Below are 23588 nucleotides of genomic sequence, written 5' to 3'. Positions count from 1 at the left end.
GGGCACGTGAGATCAGCCAGCTCTTGCTCTGCAGGTAGCTCAGCGTAACCCCTCGGGCCGTCGGCAACAGCAGAGAGTGGTGGAGGAAAGTACAATGTGACAAAAAAGACGTCCTGTGAGTGACGCAGTGCGTCCATCCTTACCGTAGCCTGTGGGTCCAAGCTCCCTCCAGCCTGGCTCTGTGCCTACCTGGTGATCGTGTTGGGAGCCCTGCCTCTGGGATTGCGGTCCCCACAGCGAACAAGGAGAACGAGGCAGAGGCTTGTTGGCTGGGTTTGCAATTAGAGACCGACTGGATGCTAAATCTGGGCTTTTTGTGGCCATGAAAAGAAAGTGTAAATAATAAAGTCCAGAGTGAGATCCAAACTCTTCCAATCTCAGGGAGTTTGGATCTCAGACTTTATTTTGGGCTCCATCCTAATCCCAGCCCAGGAGAGCAAATACCCATCAGCACCATCAGAAGGACTTTCCGGGGAGAGAAGTGGAGGAGAGGTGTTAAATGCAAAATCGTGATGTGCTGTTCATACTCTTGTGAGCCTGCTTCAGAGCCCACCAGTGGCAATGAGAAGATATTTGGCTAGATAAGGATGGTTCCTTCCAGGAGAACGGGTTTTGTTCTGTTGCCATACTACCACCGTGCTTCTCTTTTTGCTGGAAAACAGAAAAGTCATAAGCAGAAATGTTCCTCTGTGCTCAAACACGATGCCTTTGGAAGCGCTGTCTCCCTTGCTAGCCTCACCAGGGTCAGGAGTCTTGTTCTCTGCCTGATTAGATGCTCTTGCTGCTATTTCTGTGCCGCTCTGCTTGATTCTTTGATGCTGAGCACTCCAGTTGAGATATCTTGTTTAAAGAAAAAAATAAAACCTCTTTTTCCAATGAAGGAGTAGTGGGCTTTCTGCCAACAGCCATCCAGCCCGTCTCCTTCTGAACGCAGAAATGCGTCCCGCTTTCAAGGTGCTGCAACGCTATTTGTGGCACCGCCTGGCACGGTGTGGTTTGATCTCAATAGCAAGGACACGACTGGAAAGAGGTTGGCATCAATACTCGGGCGGGGCAAGCTGAAGTAAATGAAAAAGGGATGTAAAGGAGAGGAGAAGTGAGGTGATGCCCCATGAAGAATACCTGGGTGGCTGGGGATATGAAGAAAATCAGACTATCTCCCCCTCTCCCCTTCTGACCTCAATGTTGAGGAAGATAATCTAATCTAATCTGATCTAATAATCCAATGTAATCTTTTGGAGTGTCAGGAACTGCATCTCGCCAGCATTATCTGATAGCAGTGGAGTGCTGGGCCTGGTACAGATTATGTTGGCTATCTGAAAGAATTATTTTTGCCTTCAAAAGCAACATTACTTCCTCACCAGCTATTCAGGAAAACTCTTCCAGCCTCAGAGGCGGCAGTGAAAATGCAGGTTGGATCTTTACAGCCTGCGCAAGGCTGGGACTGGTCTGCTCTGCTGCGCAGGCCGGTGACCGGGAACAGGTCCACAGCAGCGCTGGCCACAATAAAACGCTTCCTCTTGCAAAAGTGCCATTTTATAAGAAAACAGTTTTAATGTCATTTTCCCCTGCATGTCTTTGGACACCCTTAGGCAGACTCCGGTGCCGGCCTCAGGGCAAGAGGTTTCTTGTCACTAAAATACAGCAAATGGGTTTCAATTTGCTGTCTCCTGGAACCAAGAGCAACTTTCAGATTGCTGCAAAGCGATGTAAAACCAGCAGGACAGCAGGGACTTACACCCGTGTCTTTCTGGAGTAAATAAATACTTGGAGGTGGTCATAAATAAATGGAGATGGTCATTTTGTGCCTGGCTCTGCAGTTGAGTGTGCAAGGCTGTACTGGGCCCAGCTGTCCCTTACACATACATGCTTTGCTCTAAACTCTCTGGTTTGTGCGTCTTTTGCGGCAAAATACTATCAGCAGAGGAAACAGCAACACTTAACATTTCTGGCTGCCCAACATTTCCCATTGCAAGCCCCTGCTTTCAGTCTCTTCTCATTTTCCCGAGCTGAAATCTCGCCCGCTGATGCATGCCAGGCCACCTAGCTGCCTCGGAACAAATATTCTGGAAGGTTTCTGCTAAAATCAGTTCAGCAGTCTGAGACTGAAGCTAGGGAAACCAGGCGGCTTGCCTCACGCAACGCTAATTCTCACCCACGTTTCTGTGAGGCTATCTCATTCTTCCCTGATTTTGATCAGAAACTGGAAATTTGGTAGTTTGGCCACCCTCGCCTCAGGAATATGCCTTTTGCTAGTCCTGTCAAAGCTTGCCAAACCGTGGCTGCACGATGCTCTTCTGAAAACGGGTATGATGGTGGAAGAAGCAGGATCTAATCTAGCAGCTGTTACGGCCCGGCCCGGTGATCTGCACAGCAGTCTGAAAATCAGCCAGCTTCTACGCTGAGCGCAGCTTTCTCTGCTGGACCTCCGACAGGGGACAGAAACACTGTGTGTTTGTGAAGAACTGAAACGACAGCGTGACAGATCAGCCCCTGAGGACAGGAGTAATGCGGTATCCAGTGCAGGGACGGAGGTCAGCGGCACGCAGGGGAGGGGGCTGAGGAGCGGCTGGTTTTAAACACAGGAATCTTGAATTCCCTTGGTAGGGGAGTTCCTCCTGCACACAGAGCTGGGCAGAGGTCTGGAAGAAAATGAGGACATTGCTTTCTTATTTATGATTTCTTGGAGGCGTGCTCACAACAAAACTGCTCTGAGAGGTGCTGTGCTAACAGAGGACAAAACCTTGCCCCAGAAAGCCTGTGAATGCAGGTGACGGGAGCACGAAGGCAAGCGCGGACAGAGCAAAGGGCGATGCTGGTAGTATGGTGGCAGATGAGCGCAGCGATGGCCTGCTGGCATCTTGGATGTGAAGGGGAGAAAGACAAATGGAAACTGCTGGAGTGGGAAATGGGCCTCTGGCGTAATGCTAATTATTTTCAAGATGCGATAGACTGTGCTGTGACGGGAGAGCCGGGGATGGCAAGACGCTAGGGAGAGAGCTGAGGGCTGCTGAGAGAGAAATCAGGAGACGGGATGGGGTCAAGTTGCTGGAGAAAGAGGAGGGTTTGGAGAGAGGGGGGAACAGAGGGACCGCGACGGGCACTTGGTCAGTTTATCAGCTCCTCTTCCCTAAGTGTCAAACGTGGAAATAGAAGAAACGCAGTTTGAGCAGTCCTGGGTGTCAGAAAAGACAGCAGAGGGGTTCGCGCAGGAGAGGCAGAGCGCGGCTCAGCTCACCCACCAGCGCACCCTGGTCTGCCGGAGCCCACGGGGCTCCACGGACAGGACAGGAGCTTTGACACTGCTCCCCACAGGTGTGTCCCCATCCCAACCCAAATCCCACCTGGAAGGCCCCAGAGATGTCCCCAGACCAACGAGGCAAAGCAGAAGAGGAAGATGAAGCTAACCAGGGCTGCAGGCTCGCAAGAGAAGAGAGGGGTGAATCCCCGAGGCAGCAGCATCTCTTTGACAGAGCATTTGATACCGAAAAAGAGATAAAAACTATTTCAGAATAGTGCACAAACGAGTTAAAGCAAATGAATAAACATGTGAGACAATATTAATTGTCTGAAACACAATCTGTTTGACTTTTGGTTTATAAAGATCTCTCCACTTTAGTTCCCATGGTAACGATTGCGCAAAACCACACTTTTCCTAATCATCTCCATAGAGTTTAAAGCAATTTTGTAATCCAATCAAATGTAAAGAAGATAATTTGGTTTTGCATTGAGAAAACTGCTACCTAAGGAGCAAACAGTGACTGGGAGAGGCCAGATTTACAATTATGACCCTAGAGAGACACTTAATTACTGAATAATTAGCAGTTACTGGAGTTTCTTAGCACATAGAGGGAAGGCTGATGGATAGTGGTTGTAAGAAGGACTGGTGTAATTCCGAGGTCTTCCGAGCAGTTTTCCAAAGCGAGAAGCAGCAAACCTTGCTGCGCATAGCATTTGCACCAGCTGACGCAGACCGCAGACGAGCACGGATTGTGCGACGGCAGAAGCTGAGGCTGTGAAACCCTTCGCTCACGCCGAAGCTGAAGATCTCAAGAACCCCAACTCCTCACACAGGGTCTTCTGGTCCCTGGGAGCCTGTGCTGCGGCAGCTCAGGCACTGGGGAGCAGAAGGATTAGGCTGTTGGATGGGAATGTGCTTTCTGATGGGGAAAAGTCCCCTGTGGAGAGGGGATGCCTGCTAATCCTCCCCAACTGTGCACAGAGCGAAGCCGTGTTCACAGGCATCGAGCCCAATCTGGCTTCTGGGAAGCCAGTGGCACCCTCTGTGGGCTTCAGTTTAGGCAGGTAGGGCTGAATTACTTCCCCTGATATAGAGGATTGTTCTGCAGGAGGAAGCGTCGACGCGTGGATCGTCTTCCTGGAATGAAATCCAGAGCTACAGAAAAGTAATTAGCTCTTGACTTTAATTCTTCTGACGCTGAAGCCCAGAAAACTGTTCTGAGTGGAATTCTTACTGCCAACTTTTCCAAAAGGCCGAAGCCAGAAACCAGCCAAATAAATGAGGCAGGACCAGTTTTTCTTCCTCCAGCAATACAAAATACAGCCCTAGGCCTGCCTGGGACCTTCAGGGTCAGCCTGATTTCACCTTGGGCTTTAGGACAATGACTTCATGTCTCCTGCCTCATATGATTACACGCAGGAAAGCTCTCTGCATAATCTTTTGGTGTTTCATAAATGCAGGCTCTGTAAATGAGGTCAGGGCTCTGATGCTGTACCTCGTCCAGGGACTGCAGGGCTTGGTCCGTGTTGGGAAATAATTACCTGGCCAGCACTCTGCTATCTGCGAGTGGTCCTTCATAAGGTCAGCCCCGGGCGGGCAGCCTCTGCGCTCCTGCTGCTCTTTTGGCTGGTTTGGCGTTCAGCTCATCGTCAGGACATGCAAGGGTACTTAAAAAAAAAAAAAAAAAAAAAGAGGAAATACGCAAAAATAGAGCTGGCTCAATTTGTTCACATTTCAAATATAGATGAATTAACATTCTGCAAAAAAAGGAAAAGAGTGGGTGAATTTGTCTGGATTTTTTAAAACGCTTTTGACCACTTATAGAACTGGCTGAATTTGGAAAATTCCTTCATCTTCGTGGCTTTAACTTTGGGGAAAATGTCGAGACATTCAAGCGTTTTGGTCTTCTTTTTTTTCATTTTCAGCTCAAAAGAAAACCCAAAGGAAGCAGAGTCTTTCTACTCCCACTCCTACCTGTGGGCTCTGATTTTCTGAGGCACAGATGTCATCAAGAAAAGGATGATTTCTTGATTACACAGGCATTTTTCACTTTATCATCTTTCATCCTGTATCAAAACCGAACAGCTCTGTGGGCAGCAGAATGTATCGGCCTTGTTTGCTGTGCTCAGTGCTTCACGGCTGAACGTCCCCTTGTCTGACAAGTGTTCTTGCCGACTGAAGCTTTCCCTGTGGTTAAGATACTCATAATTCCTTTTCTCTCTGTCAAACAATAATTTGGTGCTTCAGCCTCTTTCTGTGCGTCAGTAGTACTCTCTCTAACTGGACAACTCTTTTAATGAAACGTATAGAGACTTGATATTTTTGTAAGCCCAACCTTGGCCAAAATGATGAGCAGTATTGCGGTTGTGTGTTGAGGGGAAGGACTGTAGACTGACCACAAAATCCCCTTTACCTCAGCTCCTTAGAAAAACAACCTAAAAACACGAGTAGGAGCATTACTGGACAAGGAAAAAGCCCTTCACGTTAACACCTTGAAAGATGTCAGGGTTTCCCTAGCAGGAGAGCCTTTCTAACCGAAGAGGATTTTCTCCTGAACCTTCAGTCCCTTCCCCGTGTAGAAGCAGCCTCAACTCTGCCGCTGTGTGGCAGCGCTGAAAAAGAACATGAAAATAAATCACTAATCGGTGAAAAAAATCACTCACTAGTGTGGAGCTCACCCCACCGGGTGAGAAAACGCCGGCTCCGCACTGTGGTGTTGATTTTACAAGCTGGCGTTTGCACCTTCTGACGTCCACCACCAGAACTTCGTCCCACCAGCGGAGCCGGTGTTTTGCAGAAGCGCTTGGGGCTTTCTCGGAGGATGTGGACAGTTACCGGGGTTTGCCGAAAGGAAGGCTGTCGGCAGCCTCACAGCGGTCCTCGAGGCTCAGGAGAGTTTTCACCAATGATCCTACTTTTTTCTTTGAGTGGTGGTGCAATTGGAGGCCAACGCTGGTTGTAAGGGCAACCGTTCTCAGCACAGACCTCAGCAGACAAACCTCTTCCTCCCTGCAAACACCATCACTCAATTTGAACCCTAGCACAGCACCTCCGGCAGGCAGGACCGTGCGTTTTCTCACTTCAGTACACCAGGAGGTGTGGACAAACTCTGCGGTAAGAGAGGACATTAAGGACCTATGGTAAAACTTGTTTAATGTGTGTTGGCCCATAAGTCCCACCACCTGCACAGGGAAAAAGCCAAGAAGCCCAAGGATCTCGCTTTAGATTCAGGACTAAGCAGAGGGGAGCAGTGCCAGGATGGTCTTGGAGACACCTCAGGTTGATCAAGATCAGACTCACAGAGCTCTGCAGCCTCGCGGAGATAAAAGTCCCTGGCGTTGCTCCCGTGGAGCAGTATCATACCGCTAAGGAAGCATGAGGGTAAGAAGGGGATTGGGCTGTGGAGAATAATGGATTAAACCAGTGCTGTCCCCCCACGCTCCACACGTTTCTGGAAGTAAGTGATAAAGCAACATATGCCTCTCCCTAGTAACGAGTGATAGGATGAGAGGGAATGGCCTCAAGCTGCGCCAGGGCAGGGTTAGGTTGGATATTAGGAAATACTTCTTCACCGAAAGGGTGGTCAAGCATTGGCACAGGCTGCCCAGGGAAGTGGTTGAGTCTCCATCCCTGGAGGTATTTAAAGGACGGATAGATGTGGTGCTCGAGGACATGGTATAGTGATGGACTTGGCAGTGATAGGTTAACAGCTGGACTCGATGATCTTAAGGGTCTTTTCCAACCTTGACAATTCTATGATTAGGAGATGTGTTAATTTCTTAAGGTTGCGCAGAGCCATCTCATGTTTGTTCGATTATTAAATCTCTTTATTCTACTGTGAACCTTGAACGATGTGGCAGACATTTCTCCATTCACCTTGGGTGGATTGGCTGGAGGAAGAATGCGTAAAAGATACCGTCAAGGCCGCCTTGTTCTCAAATGCCTCAAAACTTTACAAATAAACAAGACAACGTCAATGTAATAATAATGGAGGTAAAAAGTAATTCACAACAGTTGTTACCCTTAAAATAATTACTGGAATCAAGCGAAGGAGGTATGAAGTCATACTTTTCAGGGTCTTTCAAGCTGTTTCCATAGGGAGCTTGGTGTGCCTTTGAAGCTACTCTTTATCGACAGGGAATGCCTACCAGCTCCTTCCTCCTTGAGCCTGGGGGCATTAAATGGCAAAACCGTTCTTGCTGCCTCACAGTTCCACACGTGCCCTTCCAGGTGGGCCTCTCCTCTGATGTCGTCCGAAGGCTGCGTTGCAATTGCTTCTCTTGTTGCCAGTACCCGTCATGTTTTTTTTCTTTTATTAACCTGCACATGGATGAAATCAAACTCATCTGTTTGGACGCACCGAAGAAAGGAACATTTAATTATCCTCTTATTCAGCCTGAATAAAAGGCGGGATCGTGCTTCTAACCACTTTCCCCAGGATGTAGATCAAAGCAAGCAGTCACCCAACCTCCGCTCCACATGGTAACACAACACATTTGTTTATGAGCTTATCCTTCAACGCATCTTAAATTATGAGGATGTGTACTGCTACCCTGAAGAACCGAAGACAGCTCTTCGCATCTCGTCTCATTACTGATACAGAACGGAGGTATTCTTGGATTATCAATAACAAATTTCAGAAATTATGACTAAAATGGAATGGCAATGAGCAGGGAGAGTGCTGCAAGCAGTGATTTATTACTGAACGCTGAATCAATGAATAACAAGCTTCATCAAGTCCTTAGTAATGCCTTCGTGTTCTTCTACAAGAAGGAACATACACGTTGTACTATAGAGAAGATGCCAAAATTAAAAAAAAAAAAAAAAGGGCGATTTATTTTTTCCTGGGCTGCTCTGATGGCTGCTGCAGACCAGCTCTCTCCACCTGCCAAGGCCCTGAATTGTGGGATATGAAACGATGGCCAAGGCCCCTTTGAAAGGTGCGGGGAAAGCAGCGATCCAGGCAGAAAAGGAGAGAAGAGGACAGCTGGAGAAAACTTTGTGGCAGAGAAACTATGTGCGTATGAGAAAAAGAGGTTCCTTCCCTTGAAAAGCTTAAGGTGTTGATAGACTGCAGTGCACTGATGTGGGATTTGTCCGCTTCTTACCAGTGACCTTTTCCCTGACTTGCTTGAGAACAAAGCACTCAAGTATTAAGTTACTTTCTGCCATAAGTGGCTAAAGATGCAGGAGAGGGAAGCAGGGGTTGGAGCGAGGGAAATCTGTTCCCGCCGTGACCCTGTCCAGCACTTTCCTCACCTCACTGTGGGCCGCAATCTGCCCTGAGAGCCCAGAGCTCGCTCTCCCATTCCTCGGGCAGGAAAATGGGCAGAGGGAAATAACACAGCTGTAGTATTTGCTGTGGCTGCTTTTGCTCTTGTTCACCTGTTTGCTGTCAGGGGGGGAGAGGAAGTGGGGGGAGAAGCGTGCATCAGGCGTGGAGGGCAAGCAGCCTGCGCGGGCCCTCTCGCAATCCAGCTGAGGTGCTGAGCTCCCTGTGGAGATGCCAAACCCTGCACAGCACCAGGGGGAAACAGCGGCTCTCCCGCACGCCTCCGGGGCGGTGCTGGGAGCGGGGTTTGCTGCAAGAGAGGAGCCAGCACACCCCGCCGCCGCCCCACGCCGCCTCTGAGGGACACGGCGAGGGGGCGACGCCCTGGGAGGCAGCGGCGGAGGAACCGGCGCTCCCCATTGGTCCAGCCTTCACGAGTCCCCCACAACTCGACGCTCCATAGGCTGCCGCCCACACTGGGCCCGCCCCCTTCCCCGCCCACACGAGCGGCAGCAGAACCCGCCCTCATGGCGGCGTGAAGGGCGCATGCGCCGAGGCGCGGGGCGGGTTCAGCGGGGACACGTGGTCCGGTTGACCCCGCCTTCCCCTTCTCGCTCGCCGTCCGGCGCGGCGGGGGCAAGATGGCGGCGAGCGGGCGGCTGTGCGCCCTGCTGTGGCTGGCGCTGGCGGCCGGCGGGGCCGCGCTGGGGAAACGGAGCCCTGTGAAGGTGCTGTCGGACGGCATGTGGCGGGAGCTGCTGCAGGGCGAGTGGATGGTGGAGTTGTGAGTCGGGAGGGGGTCGCTCGGGGCCCGGGGTGTGCGTCGGGGGGTCTCTCGGCGGCCCGCCCTGAGGCCGCGGGGGACCGAGCGGTGCCCGTTCCTGACAGACTTGTGCCGCCCCCAGCTATGCCCCTTGGTGTCCCGCCTGCCAGAACCTGCAGCCCGAATGGGAGAAGTTTGCCGAGTGGGGCGAGGACCTGGAAGTGAACATTGCCAAAGTGGATGTCACGGAGCAGCCGGGTGAGAGTCTGCGGGGAGGGCCGGGCGCTCCCGGCCGCCTCCGTGCCCTCGGCCCTCCCAGGGCCCGGGGAACGCGCGGTGCCGGCCTGTCTGCTTTTAGAAAACAAGCAGAATCAGTAGGAACAATAAAGATCTCTTCCTGATCTCTTCTGAAGGCAGATTGCTGTACGCAGACCAAGCAGTCTAGTCTTTCTTAAGAGAGAAATGAAACGAGGGTTTCTCTAGAAAGTGACTTGGAGGATTTCAAGGGGGTTTTTGACCTTACTTTTTAAGCATCACACAGAAAAAAAATGTGGTTTCAGCCTTCCCTGTAGCAGTACTCCCCAAAAGGGAGTGCAGGCAGGCTGGTCTCCCTCAGCTGAAGCTCGCTGCTCTGAATTGCCCTCGTGTCTGTGTGGGGTTTGTAGAAAAGACCTTCTCCATGTGAGTACTTTTTTCCAGAGTCACATAAGAACTTTTGAAACTTGCCTCGCTTGGATTATTTTCTGGAAGCGCTGGAGGTTGCAGGTTGTGTGGGAAGAGAGGAGAGCGTCTCTCTCTGGAGAGCTACAGCCAAAATAGTCAAGTAGAATGGTTATCCCTGGGCATCTCTCTTTCCCCATGGAGAAATTTTCTTGCTCTTTGTCCAGGAACTCTTCTTTCAAACTGTGTGTATGCACAGGTTTGTGTTTGATCACAATTAAAGATTGATACCTGAGAGCAGCTGTTTCTGTTTCAGTGTATAATAACATATCTTGCCTTTTCTTATGTAAGTGCTCTGCTATTCTGAAAATAACTGTTTTCTTACAGGATTAAGTGGACGATTTATCATAACAGCCCTTCCTACCATCTATCAGTAAGTATGCAATGCAGCAGGATTTTTTGGAGGAGAGGACTCTTTTTTTCCTTTTTTTGGGGGCAAACACATGAGATTTACTGTGCTCTTTAAGAATGTGAATTACTTTACACAGAGACAGCCACTGTCTTACCTGCTCTGACCTTACAATAGTGCCAGATGGTTTTTTTCTCTTCCCTTCAGGCCTTATTTATTCTCTTTTCATGGGTGTTTCTGTTTTGCAATCTTTTCTCTGTAGGTTGATCTTAATACAGTTGTGTGGCAAGTGCATTAGGAAGATGGTTATCTTTTTATGGAATCGCAACCTAAAGCTAGCCAAGATACACGTGGAGTCAAGAGTCTAGAAATACTTGTAATCAAGTTTTTCGGAAAACATTTTAGAGCCAATATCATCTAAAGCAAAGTAAAATTAAAAAAAAAATAGGCAAGGGGATGGGAGGGAAGATGTTGAGTGGAAGCAAATGCCGCATGCTTGGACTGTCTAAAATAAAAGATGTTTTTTTGTCTTTGTTTTACAGCTGTAAAGATGGAGAGTTCAGGAGATACCAGGGTGCAAGAACGAAAACTGATTTCATAAATTTCATCAGTGACCAGGAATGGAAATCTATTGAACCGGTTTCATCATGGTTTGGTCCTTCCTCTTTCCTGTAAGTTTTGCTATGATTTTTATAATAAATTGTTGTCAAATGTGCGCACTTTAAGGACGTGCTGGGACAGGTCCTTAGGTGTGCTGCACCCGGTGCTGCCTCCTTGCTAGCAGCTCACGCAGCAGCTCTGTGGTGGTAAGAAGTATGTGAACGTGATGGGTGGGTGGTCATGCTCCTGCGTCTGCTGTGGGAGGGTTGTGTGCGCTAGCGTAGCAAAGATCTTCTGAGCAAGGCTTACTTTAAGGCTTCAAATAGTTAGAGGTGGCTGTATTGGTTTACTAAGCTCTTGTAGGTCATTTACTGACACTTGAAGTTCTTTTGTTTATACGGCCAAAAGATGTTTTGCCCAGCTAAATTCTAGGAAATTAGCAATAAAAACTGGAAAATAATGTAGCAACGTAGCTGTAAGATATGGGCTGGCCATTTACGAAGACATCTGTAGCACAGTTAAAAGCAGAGTGGAAGGGTGAAGGAAACCTTCCTTTGTTGAAGGAAAAGTGAAGTGGGGAGGCTCTAGTCTGAGAAGAATCACGCTCTTTGGAATTCTTTCTAGTTTTGTGGCTTTGAAGTGCTTTTAGTTGTTGCGGCATGTGCTGTGTGGTGGTTTCAGAGTAGCTGAGTAACTGTGAGTGATGAAGCGTGTTGCAGACGCCGTTGGTGGACGCAAATGAACCCAATTGTTCATGGTTTTTCTTCTGTCAGAGCAACGATGGCTGTGCTAACTGCGCTGTAGCAGTGTTCTGTTTATGAAGCGTTATGCCAGACTGAAATTTTACATTTTTTGTGGCTGTTCTAGGAAGTTCGGCATTGTTAACTTTGTCGAGTAGCAATGCTATTTGAATCTTCAAACCGTGTGGTTGATCTCCTACAAAGTATTAGCCCATGCCAAGGAAGGTGTGAAACAGGGTCCTAATTTTAGGTTTAATAAGTTTTCTATTAGAAGTGTACAGTGCCAGCTCCATTTTTTGTGCGTACTGAAACAGTATGCAGGCTGCTTCTACGGCTCCCTCATTAGCAACTTAGGTTGGCTTAATGTTTCAAATTCTCCTTTCCTTTGCACGTAGTGAATACTTAATGCTGCAGTTTCACAATAACAGGGAAATGTCAGAATCGGCAGGATATACATGGCAGATAGCCTGGTCTTTTTCACTTGTATGTAAAATATGGCTAAACTTAAGTGTCTGACAGTCTCTCAGTTCTTACAGAACCTGATTTTTTTACGAGGTTAATTTTTTGTTTTAATAAAATCTCCAGATGCTTAGTTCTTAATATCTTGAATAAAGCTCGAGCTGGCTTCTCGTAGACTGTTGGTCCAAATATAACTTAGAACATAAAGGAGAATAACTGAAATTCATACGTCAGCAGGTCCAAGTCAAGGAAGGTTGTGAATTCGTAGCTGTCCATATGTGGAACGTTAGACAAGCTGATGTTGGTACTGAAGGTAGCTTCGTGGGAAATGAGTGTTTATTGAAGTAAAAGACAAAACAGAAGATAAAAATCAAAGTGGTTAGAAGGGAAACCAGACATGAGCAAGAACTTGTTCAACGTGGGACTAAATAATGACCAGTCAGGCAAAGCAGAAGTTACAGGTATGCGACTGGCTTAAAGATGTTTTCAGTGACTTTTTTCTGCTTTGTTTCAGGATGAGCAGTATGTCAGCTTTGTTTCAGCTGTCAATGTGGATCAGGGTATGTGCTTAGATCTATACTTTATTTTATCTTAACAGACATGGTATTCAGCTATTCTTGAAATGATTCTCTTGTCTTTTCTTCCAGCACTGCCATGGGTATTTAACAGAAAATGTTGGAATACCGGTCTGGGGCTCGTATGCTGTTTTTGCGTTGGCAACTCTGTTCTCGGGACTGATACTGGGACTGGTAAGTGAAGCACTTGAAACAGATCGGCTTGTGACTACTGTGTATTACACTAATGCCTCCTTTGCTTCAGCCTTTCATAGTCAGACCAGTTGTTCTCGGGGTAGCCGGCCCCCTGAGCTGGAAGACAGGGACGGGGAGCAGAACGAAGTCCCCATAATCCATGGGGAAATGGTTGGTGACCTGCTGCACCACTTAGACACGCATAAGTCTATGGGGCCGGATGGGATCCACCCAAGGGCACTGAGAGAGCTGGCAGAGGTGCTCACCAAGCCACTCTCCATCATCTGTCAGCAGTCCTGGCTCACCGGGGAGGTCCCGGTTGGATGGAGGTTAGTAAATGTGATGCCCATCTACAGGAAGGGCCAGAAGGAAGATCCTGGGAACTACAGGCCTGTCAGTCTGACCTCGGTGCCGGGGAAGGTTATGGAGCAGATCATCCTGGGTGCCATCACGCAGCACGTACGGGGCAACCAGGGGATTGGGCCCAGTCAGCATGGGTTTATGAAAGGCAGGTCCTGCTTGACTGACCTGGTCTCCTTCTATGAAAAGGTGACCCACTTAGTGGATGAGGGAAAGGCTGTGGATGTTGTCTACTTGGGCTTTAGTAAGGCCTTTGACACCATTTCCCATAGCATTCTCCTGGCTGCTCATGGCTTGGACGGGTGTACTCTTTGCTGGGTAAAAAAACGGGCTGGATGGCCGGGCCCAGAGTGGTGGTGAATAGAGTCAAATCCAGCTGGTGGCTGGTGACAAGTGGTGTTCCCCAGGGCTCAGCACTGGGGCCAGTTCTGTTTCATATTGTTATCAGTGATCTGGATGAGGGGGTTGAGTGCACCCTCAGTCAGTTTGCAGGTGGGAGTGTTGATCTGCTGGAGGGCAGTGAGGCTCTGCAGAGGGATCTGGCCAGGCTGGAGCGATGGGCCCAGGCCACTGGGTGAGGGTCAACAAGGCTCAGTGCCAGGTCCTGCACTTGGGTCACAACAACCCCAGGCACCGCTGCAGGCGTGGGGAGGAGTGGCTGGGAGCTGCCTGGCAGAAAAGGACCTGGGGGTGTTGGTCAACAGCTGCCTGAACATGAGCCAGCAGTGTGCCCAGGTGGCCAAGAGGGCCAATGGCATCATCCTGGCTTGTATCAAGAATAGTGTGGCCAGCAGGACCAGGGAGGTGATGGTGCCCCTGTGCTGGGCACTGGTGAGGCCGCCCCTCGAATGCTGTGCTCAGCGCTGGGCCCCTCACCCCAAGGCGGCCATGGAGGGGCTGGAGCGTGGCCAGAGCAGGGCAGCGAGGCTGGGGCAGGGGCTGGAGCCCAAGGCTGGGGAGGAGCGGCTGGGGGTGCTCAGCCTGGAGAAGAGGAGGCTGAGGGGAGCCCTCATCGCTCTCTGCAACTGCCTGAAAGGAGGCTGGAGCCGGGGGGGTCGGTCTCTTCTCCCCAGGAACAGGCGATGGGACGAGAGGGAACGGCCTCAAGCTGCACCAGGGGAGGTTTAGGTTGGGTATTAGGAAAAACTTCTTCCCCGAAAGGGCTGTCAGGCCCTGGCCCAGGCTGCCCAGGGCAGGGGCTGAGTCCCCATCCCTGGAGGTATTTAAAAAACGGGGAGATGTGGCACTTAGGGACTTGGCAGTGCTGGGTTAACGGTTGGACTTGATGATCTTAAGGGTCTTTTCCAACATAAATGATCCTGTTTCTGACGTGCAGGATGGTTGGGGGTTTAAACTTGTCTTTCTTTGGTTTCAGATAATGGTGTTCTTAGCAGACTGTATCTGTCCATCCAAAAGGCACAGACCACCACAGTACCCTCATTCAAGTAAGCCCACTGCATACATCTAAATCAGTGAAGCTGTTTCCTAAATCTTATTTAATAAATATCAGTATGTAACTTGTGTCTGTAGGACATGAGATTTAGTGTGGAAGTTTACACTTGGGATTGATGCTTTGCTTTACCTGCAGCTGTTTGCCCTTAGGGTTTATAGTGGCTTTGTATTTTGTATTTAGCTAAAGCTAACTATTTTTAAAAAACTTTTTTAGGAGATAGAAAAATGTTTTTGCAGCATTTTCATACCTGCAAGACAGGAAATTCCATATGTGCAGAGAGATAAGACTAAAAGTTTTGAGTGGAGCTCTCAGTGTTGCTAAGCTGGGGGTTTGCCTAAGTTTTAGGGGCAAAGTGAGTATTAAAAGTGAATTTTTCTCTCTGTGGATACGAAGTGATTCAATTTGGGATTAGTCTCTGGAATTTTTCAAGGTCATCTGAAAAAGTCATGGAAGAAGATCTGAATGCTGGTTTATGGTTTGTAGGAACCTGATTCATTTTTTTCAAAGCCGGAGGAAGTTTTATATTACCTTGCCTAGCTAGTCTGTAATCTGTTAATACCTGGCCTGTGGGTAACTTCATGCTAGCGACAGTTTTACCTAAGGTCGCAGCTTAAGTGATTGATACTGGAAAGTGCTACCTGGATTAAATTCATTCAAATTCTGTGCTAGCTCACGATGTTAAAAAAAGTGTATTTCACATGGTAGTGGTATTTATGTGTGTATTTTCCTTTTTCCTTAAGGAAAGCTAGCTCCAGAGTCAGCTCAGCTGCTGAAAAAGCTGGATGAAGAGCAAGAAGCAGATGAGGAAGATATCTCAGATGATGAAACGGAGGGTAAAGAGGTGTCCGACAGAAACTCTTCACCGAGTGCTGTGAGGCAGCGCCCAGTGAACACTGCTGCTACAATGGATAAATCTTAGCTTTATTTGTGTGCAGGATTAGTGGTTGAGTCACCAACTCAGAAGGAGCTAAATGTCAAATCCTTCAGCTTGAAGAGAAGAATGACTCCTGTCATGGTAATATTGATGCATTTCATGAATTCAGAGAGAAAAAAAAAAAAAAAAAAAAGGAAGCATCTTTGGCATCAGGTATTCCAAACTAAAACATGCTGTTGCAAATGCTGAAACTTCTCCTGTCTGTGTGCAGAGAAGTGCCGAGAAATAATTTATGTGGCTTCTTGAATGACTTGTTCTATAGGGATTTTTTTTAACAGAATGTAAACCAGTGTACTTGTTGCATTAGGGAACATTAGCAAGGAAAATGCACTAACCTGTTTGCTGTTAAAGCATTCAAAAAGGTTTCTCAGTATAAATCTTACCTAGTTGTTCTCTGAAGAAACGCTGAGGGGGAAAGTTCCCTCAGTTACGGGACACGTTCCAGGCTTTTTATGTGACAAAAACTGCTTTCTGCTATGACAATGAGTGCTACAAACCCCCCAATCTTTCTTCTTCCAAAGAGATGAAGGTTGCTGTCTTCATGTAGAGGAACAGAAGTTGCCCTCTGAACAAAAGCTAGAGAGCTTGTCTTTGCCGTCCTCCTCCCAGGTGGAAGTTACCACAAGCGCTCCGTGTAGTGTGGATTCTCTGGCTGACCAGAAACCTGCTATTTGCCTCGATTTCTTTTAGAAAACGCTGTAGAAAACTCTTATGAGCTGCTTGGCGAAGTAATTCTTCTCCAGAAAAAATGACAAGTAGCACCACGAAGTCTCGTTTGTCTCAGTGGCTCTGATTCAGATGGGAATAGTTTACAGGCAGGGTTCTCTGCTGAGCGCAAATCCTATCCGTTCATCCTGCTGAGTGGCAGTAGGACTCTGCTTATTTTTAATACATCATCAGTAATTTCTGCTTAATCAAATTTTACTGCAAATCCGGTCAGGCCGTACCTGGCCTGAAGTTGAAATAACTGCTTCTTAATTTCTTTTACAGAAAGTCATCTTTTCTCTTTTCACAAAACCATCTTGAAACAATATACCCTAATACTTTCTTTAAAAACCTGTAGTCTGCTGTTTTCTGTATGGTATTTGTTTTCACTCCGTGTAGAAATAAAACGAATGCACACGCGCATTGGACCAGTGTTATCTTGCATCGCTTGTAAAGAATTTTCCATATTCTTTCAGTTAATTTCCAAAGTATTTGCAAGGGAAGGGGTAGCCTAGTGCTGAGCACACTTAGGTTTTTTGACAAGCCTGTTCTTGCTGGGTTTTTTTTGGTTTGGTTGGGGTTTTTTTCGTTTGTTTTTGTTTTTAGTTGTCTTGGGCGGTTTTTTTACATCGTTCATCTGAGTGGGTTTGCAGGACTGGCAGTTGATAAATCTGTGTCAATAGCTAACCTGGTTGTGAGTAATTAAGACCGCAAACAGAAATGCTCTTGGTATTTTCACTGCAGCCAGGCTCTCGAAAGCCAGGCTCTCGAAAGCCAGGCTCTCCTAGTGATTGTTAAGAAGGCAGAGCATCAAACAAGGAGCTCGTAGTGAGCTCTGTGAGATACAAAAGAAAATTGGGGAAAACGATATTCCAAGCTCATGCAGGCAAATCGGCTCGTAAAGCTGTTAAGAATATGCCATGTTCATTGTCAGTCTTGAACGCTTCTTTGTAAGTCGTGTTTTAAGTATATCCGATAGATGATCATTCGTCCTCCGTGTTCTGAATGGCACCAGGTGATTCAGCTAGCCAAATGTCCCAGTGAATCGTCAGGCAAGTTCTTAGGTGAGCAAGAATGAGCCCCGTAAGGTGTCCTGGAACCTCCTCCGTTGACCCTTCCTTCCTTTCTGCTTTTTCTGAACATTGGTGCTCTGGAATGAGTTACGACTTTAGTGCTGCGCTGTGTTAGGAAGATACTAACTGATGCTGGAAAGGGTTCTTTTGGTTAAAATCTGAGTGTTCCTGTCATTTTTAGATATCGAACTTGTCCTGGTGTTTGAATGAAGACGACTGTGTGCCGTGAAAGCCCTTAAGGTGTTGGTCTTGTGGGATTGCCTTAAATTCTCTAAAAGTTTAGATCTTTGCCTTTGTCACTAGTAAAATAAAGCAATAAATCTGTGATTTGCTAAGGAGAAGTAGTAGCACTGTCTCTGATAAATGGTGTATTTCGTTAGTTTGGGGAGGGCCTGAGAAGATGGGACACAAAAGTGCTGGATGCTGTTGTCGGGGAAAGGTGTTGAATTGTTTTAAAAGCTGAACTATATGGGCTAACTCCACTTGGGATATATTTAAATGTAGCTGTTACAAATGCAGGGTTTTCTGATTCTTCAGTTACTTTAAAACTGTGCAATAGAGAAAGTATATACTGATAACTTTTGGCTAACTTTTAATTTTAAAAGAACAACCAGCCTTTTTTTTTTTTTCCTTGCTGTACTTCTAGACTCCGGGTTTAATGACAACTTCTAGCACTGATTTACCTTGCCTTTGCCTCCTGCACACCTACCTTTCCTTACTGCCTCCCTGCCTCGGGCAAGTAACCGAATTCCAAAACCGCCTCTTAGTCCTGAGTGTTCCGAGTTGCGGGAATCCAACCTCCGGGGCAGACCCGTGCTTGCGGTCAGCCCGACTTCTGCAAGTTCTGTTTTGATGATCCATAGGCAGCCTCTCTTTGCTGGTCTCTGTAAATCTTGCTGTTCGTATTTTTAATAATGTTATGGGGTTGTCCTGTGAATATTTAAGTTTCTTGATATTTTTTTTTTTTTAAATCTCTATTCCAAAGATGTTTACTGAGGCGGAGCGAAGGTTGCAGTGTAAGAAATGTGCGTCGGAGCCTGTCCTTTGTGTGTACTGATGATGCTTGAATATCAGTTTTGTAAAAGCCAGACTGCCCTTTCCCTGTCATCACCTTGACCAAGCATGTCCAATCTAATTCCAGAATTAATTAACTGTAACAATACTTTTTTTTTTTAATGTTTCAGAGAGTCTTCAAGTAAAAAAATAATCACCGGCTTTGGATTCCTGTGTCCGTGTCTTTTTTTTAAGACTGTATCTTGCCGTTTAGCAATGAAGCGAAACTCCAGCTATTTCCATGGAAGAAATAAAATTGCAACATACAGCTAACAACCCATTTCTGATAAGTCTTTTCGAAAAGACAAGTTTGAATAATGCTTCAAACTAAAGCTGCGCTGAGGTACTTGTGTTTTTGCAGTTGAGACCGGCTTGAGCAGCTCACGGTAGCGTGAGTCGACCGCTTACCGCTTTGGTTAGCTGGTTTGTGTGGTTTGGGAAGGAGCTTTCGCCAGGCTTGGACAGCGATGGCAATAAAACGGGCTCTTGTGTTGCAGAAGGAATGTAGGCTGGAGTTGACAAATGACGTTTCAAAGTCAGTTCTTTGTAACTTTTTTTCTGTATTTGCGTAAAATGCATGCAAATTGTGTTTCAGCTACAGCCGGGCTCCTCCCCTCTTCCACCCACACCCGTTATATCACATCTCGACAGCTGAAGGGGTCAACATCGGTGCGTTTATCTTGGAGTGGGAAACTTAATCCAGAATTGTCCGAGTTCTGAGATGCAAGAGGCTTCTTGAGGAGGAGACGCATCCAGAGAACGTGTGCTCAGAGCACTGCTGAGTGACAGCCGTCTCGGCGCAAAGCTTGTCAGCCGGGAGTCTGCCTGGCCTGGTCCCGCGCTCTTTCCTCTCTCTCCTCTCAGGAGGGAGCGTTGAGAACACGGTCGTGGCTCTCGGTCTGAACGCCTGGAGTTTTCTGGGAAAGTGCAGTAATACTCGCGCGGTTCCTCCCCAACAGGAGCAAGGGATGCGTATTGCCTGGGGAATTCAGGGGATGCTCGTGCAAGCTGAACTTCCCTGCTCTTCCACTCGATATATTACGTATAACAGAAAATAACAGCCAGTCCAAGGGGAAAAAAGGAGCTAAAAGTCCAACGGGAATATATTTAGATACCGGGACTAGCCTGATGAGAAACAAAAAAGCAACTGTATGCTTAGCTGGCAATCTGCTTACCAGATTGCCGAAGTCAGCCGTAGGTTTGGGTTTGAAATTGGAATGGTTTCAGTTACGACACGGATTGATGGGGAAGCAGACATTCGGTACGCTGTGGCACGGCTTCACTGTTCAGAAAGAGCCAAGTACAATGTCAATATTAATTTTAAGGCTTCTTTATCTAAAGCAGAGGGAATCTGTCTCCTGCAGCTGTCTTACCTCCTTGTCCGCATCAGCTGAAGTTCTTGGTTTGACCTGAGCAGCGTCCCCTTCGGCTCTCCCCTGAATTTTAGTTCTGACTGCAATTCTGGCTCACACCGCACAGCCCGCTCCTAGGTCAGCTTCTCTTTACCCTGCTCACCTCCTCGTCTTGCTGTGGGCTTCATCAACTTCAGTTACTCCCTAGAAGAAGAGATTCTGCCTTGGTCTGGCCTTTTTCCTCACTTCTCCATATTGAGCTCTTCAAAACTTCCCAGAGACAAGTTTCATTTCTATGTAGCATTGCTTATAGACATTTTCTTAACTGCAAGGCCGATCCAGAAAGCCGGCTCTTAGGCATGTATCAGATGTTTAATAGCCATCTTTAATCTGTGAAAGGGATAAATGTATTTCCTTTATCTGGTGAAGTGCTTGAGTATATACGTATCCCTGTTGTAGCACTTCTTGTATTTGACCTTAACCTCTTGCATACAGAAGCCAGCCTCCCAAAAAGCCCCTAGAACCCTATTCCTGGCAACGCTATAGCCTGCGCACGGGGATTTGCTTTCTGCTCCTCTCCTATGGATGCTGAAGTTCTCTGTGCTGCGACACGGCTCTGACCAGAGAGAAGGTGCCGATAATTGTAATAATGAGAGGAACGCTTGGTGTCGGGGCCCCGTGGGGGCTGAGCGTGAGGCAGAGCACAGCCCCGACCTTCCCGGCGGCGGGAACCCGTGCGTTTCTTTCGGAGAGCCCGTTTCATGGCGCAGCCGCCGCACACGGGCCTTGGAGTGCCGGGAGCCGCCGCTGGGCTCTGTTAGCTGCCCCAGCACGTCAGGCTCCTCAGGCTGAAGTCACGGGAAGCATCTGGGCTTCCAGTTCCACCTTCCCAAGGCCTAGGGGCGGCGGTGGATGCGGGCTTGTCGACAGCTGATGCCCTTGAAGTGACAGCAGGTTGTAAAATACCTGTGAATATCAGAGGGGAAAAGACACCAGTTAGATCTTCTGGGTGTCTCTTTTTAAAAGGTTCATTTGTAAATTAAATTACGCCTCCTATATCATGAAGTTTTAAAAATGCTAGATGAGAACGCATCAATGCAAGATCATCATTAAAGATATATTTGTTAGCTGTGCTTTTCCTTCCAGGGTCTGTATGCTTTGCTGAGCCTGGACCTCCACGTCCGTTGTTTTCCCTCTCGTGTGACTGGTAATTTCTCAGGAAGATTATGTCTCTGGATCTTCCTTTAAACTCCTCGGCGTGTGGGGTGGTTACTCCCCTCCGAACGCTTGCAGTATCGAGACTATCGACTGAAGGGAAAGGGGCGTTCAAAGTAAAGATTTCTTCTTGCCCGTGGCTGAAATCGCAGGGATGCAGGAGCCGTTTCCACAGGTCAAGTTCAGGTGGGGTGTCCCTTCCCCGCTGTGTTCCCAGCACAAGCGCAGGCACTGCAGCGACGAGGAAAGGCCGCTTGCCCCGTTGCTGTCGCCGCACAAGGCTTGATCCGTTTCACTGAAGCTCAGCCCGGCTATTAGCACCGCTGGTGTAAATCTCTTCCACCTGCCTCCTTGGGCTAGCCGAGGTCTTCTTTACTGACACACCACAGCGCATATTTATTTTACAATTGCAGGCTTATCTGTCCAAAAAAGAAAACCCCGAGGAGGCCAAGTGCTGGTTTTGGATGGCCTAAATCCCCTTGATCTTCTGGATCAACGGGGAGAGCCCGGAGCCACCAGAGATGCTGGGTATGAAGAAACGGGCAAGATGCGATCCACAGCTGTGCTGGTGGAGAAGCTCTACCGCAGGAGGAAGAGGGGTGCGAGGACCTGTTTGGCTCTTGGTGTGATGTCGTTACTCCCCGAGAGCGAATGATGGCTGAGCCAAGCCTTTCCTTACCCGTGCCTGCTGAGCCATGCTGGTCTCTACATGTAGGCTATCGCAGTCCTTGGGTCTCCCGGGAAAATATCACACATTTCCCTTGTGGAAGCTTCCTGGCTGTTAGACTGATTTCTTAGACGACTGGAGAAGTGTTCTCCAAGGGTAAGTAACTGCTTCCTTCTCTTTTTCCCCATCTCCTTGTCAAGTATTTGGGAAGGACAGGCAGTGTGGTCTTATACAGAGCTTTTTTTCTTGTATTTGAACAGGACTTTGTTAACAATATCTTGAGACGAAATACTCAGTATTAAGCAGGCTTTGGTGTGGGTTCTACATATACCCAGCTGATCAGAGTGAGAAATTACATCTGATGTGTCCACCTTGGGCTAGAGCTTCTGCCTATGGCCGAACTTCCCAAAGGTTTTGAGTTGCTGAAGGATCTGTTGTGAGTGGTGATGCTCTAACACAAGAGCCGATTAATGAAATCCCGTGTGAAGAGGAATAAAAGCAAAGCATTTCCGAAACGTCTCTTGTTCAGGGAGAATGATCCATGTGTAATCTCTGCTATGGTATATTTTTAAATACAGTAGTTCGTAGTCAGTTTGATGTGCGTGGTAGGCGGCGTGGTGACAGGTTTCTGAAGGAGCTGTCTGGTTTGGTGCATCAGTTGTCAGAGCCCTAGACAAGGATGATCCATCCCCTTCCAGATCCGTCGAGGCCGCAGCCAGTTGTCAGCCCAGCCGGGAGCGGGGAGCGATGGCTGAAGCCGGCCAGGGCCCCCCCAAGTGGGAGCTGAGTTTTTCTTGGAGGTTTCTGTATGTTTTCTTAAGCGCGAGAGACGGCAAGAACAAACCCTGCCAGGAGCTGTCGGCCCCGGGGGAAGAGTTGTTTGTCTTGATGCTCTGCTGAAGTTCTGCAGCGATGACTAAAACTCAAACCACCATGGGGTGGTGTCGCGAGACCTCGCTGGGCTGGAGCTGCCAGCACAGCACCCTGTCGGAGCCATAATAAAAACGCCTTTTTTAAGATTATTTTTGCAGGATATGCTGATTGAAGTCCCTCAGCTTGTCCATGATGTCCTACGGTCACTTTTGGAAACACCTCCTTTGTCTTCTGCGTGCCCAGGCAATCGGGAACCAGGCCGTAGTCGGGGTTTCAGCTCGTGGCGAGGCTGGGGCCGGCTCTGGCTGCAGGGCTGTACGGGGAGCGCGCAGGTGGGGTCCCCTGCCTCGGGAGGAGAAAAGGGCATCGCTCTTCACTTTTGTCCATTATAAGTAGGTAGCTGACCAAGAGCTAACACTCATCACGCTGCTCTAAGAACCTCAAAGGCTCCAAACAGAGATCTGCTCCATTCTGGGTACGTACATATAGATTTTTTTAAAATATTTTTTTTTTAAAAAGGGCTTTGGAGCACGTCTCCCAAAGGGTTGCTCTAACTTTGCTCCAGAGAGTTGTGGAAGAAGTTGTGTGGCCAAAAGGAGAGGAAGCGAAAGGAGCCAGCTGACCACGCGGTGGCAACATGGAGATGCTGCAGTAGGATCGCTTGGACCTGCGTTCCACTGGAGGCAATGTTACTGCTACAGGGGGACCTGAAGCAATTTCGTAGCTTAAAAGAGGATGGCAAAAGCACGAAATGTAAATATTCTTGGTTGTTCCAAAGGAGTCGATAGGTATGGGAACAATACGTACCTGTGAGTAAGCTGGGTCGCCTTATGCTGTGGGTGCCTGTAGTGTGGCTACGGGGCAGGGACCAAACAAATGGGAAAAGCAGGTTACCGATCGGTGAGAATTTCCCAAATGAAAGGACGTTGGGAAATGAATGATTAACACTGAGCAGGAGGAAGCAGAAAGTCACCTTGCAGCAATATGGGGAGGTAATGATAGAAAAGGAA

The 23588-nt window shown here is 48.0% G+C and overlaps 1 protein-coding gene and 1 long non-coding RNA gene across 5 annotated transcripts; both read left to right on the top strand.

Annotated features, from left to right (window-relative positions):
• Nucleotides 1-9105: 9105 nt before the first annotated feature.
• Nucleotides 9106-18639, top strand: TMX1 (thioredoxin related transmembrane protein 1). 3 transcript variants are annotated; one of them, XR_015702129.1, is made up of 8 exons: nt 9106-9297; nt 9419-9534; nt 10324-10369; nt 10888-11016; nt 12659-12704; nt 12792-12893; nt 12964-13222; nt 14629-14698. XR_015702129.1 is itself a non-coding variant. In XM_087746875.1 (8 exons), exons 1-8 carry the CDS (start codon nt 9155-9157, stop codon nt 15623-15625), a joined length of 831 nt encoding a protein of 276 aa, XP_087603001.1. In that variant the 5' UTR covers nt 9108-9154; the 3' UTR covers nt 15626-18639. The 3 variants fall into 3 exon arrangements, 2 of the variants coding, with proteins under 2 accessions (XP_087603001.1, XP_087603002.1); XM_087746875.1 differs by lacking the exon at nt 12964-13222 and adding an exon at nt 15447-18639 and having other exon boundaries at nt 9108-9297; XM_087746876.1 differs by lacking the exon at nt 12964-13222 and adding an exon at nt 15447-18639 and having other exon boundaries at nt 9140-9241; nt 9402-9534.
• Nucleotides 18640-19037: 398 nt separating this feature from the next.
• LOC148056936 (uncharacterized) lies at nt 19038-23564 on the top strand. Of its 2 annotated transcripts, XR_015702127.1 has the most exons (4): nt 19038-21224; nt 21452-21861; nt 21966-23053; nt 23144-23564. It is a non-coding gene; the product is annotated as an uncharacterized LOC148056936 (long non-coding RNA). The 2 variants fall into 2 exon arrangements; XR_015702126.1 differs by having other exon boundaries at nt 19038-21861.
• The last annotated feature ends 24 nt before the right edge of the window (nt 23565-23588 follow it).

Source organism: Nipponia nippon, unplaced genomic scaffold, assembly GCF_047370975.1.
Source record: "Nipponia nippon isolate SJK-2023a ecotype South Korea unplaced genomic scaffold, ASM4737097v1 scaffold_11, whole genome shotgun sequence".
Classification (NCBI taxonomy): Eukaryota; Metazoa; Chordata; class Aves; order Pelecaniformes; family Threskiornithidae; genus Nipponia; species Nipponia nippon.
The sequence above is the reverse complement of the archived record's forward strand: the minus strand, read 5'-3'. Positions and strand labels throughout refer to the sequence as shown.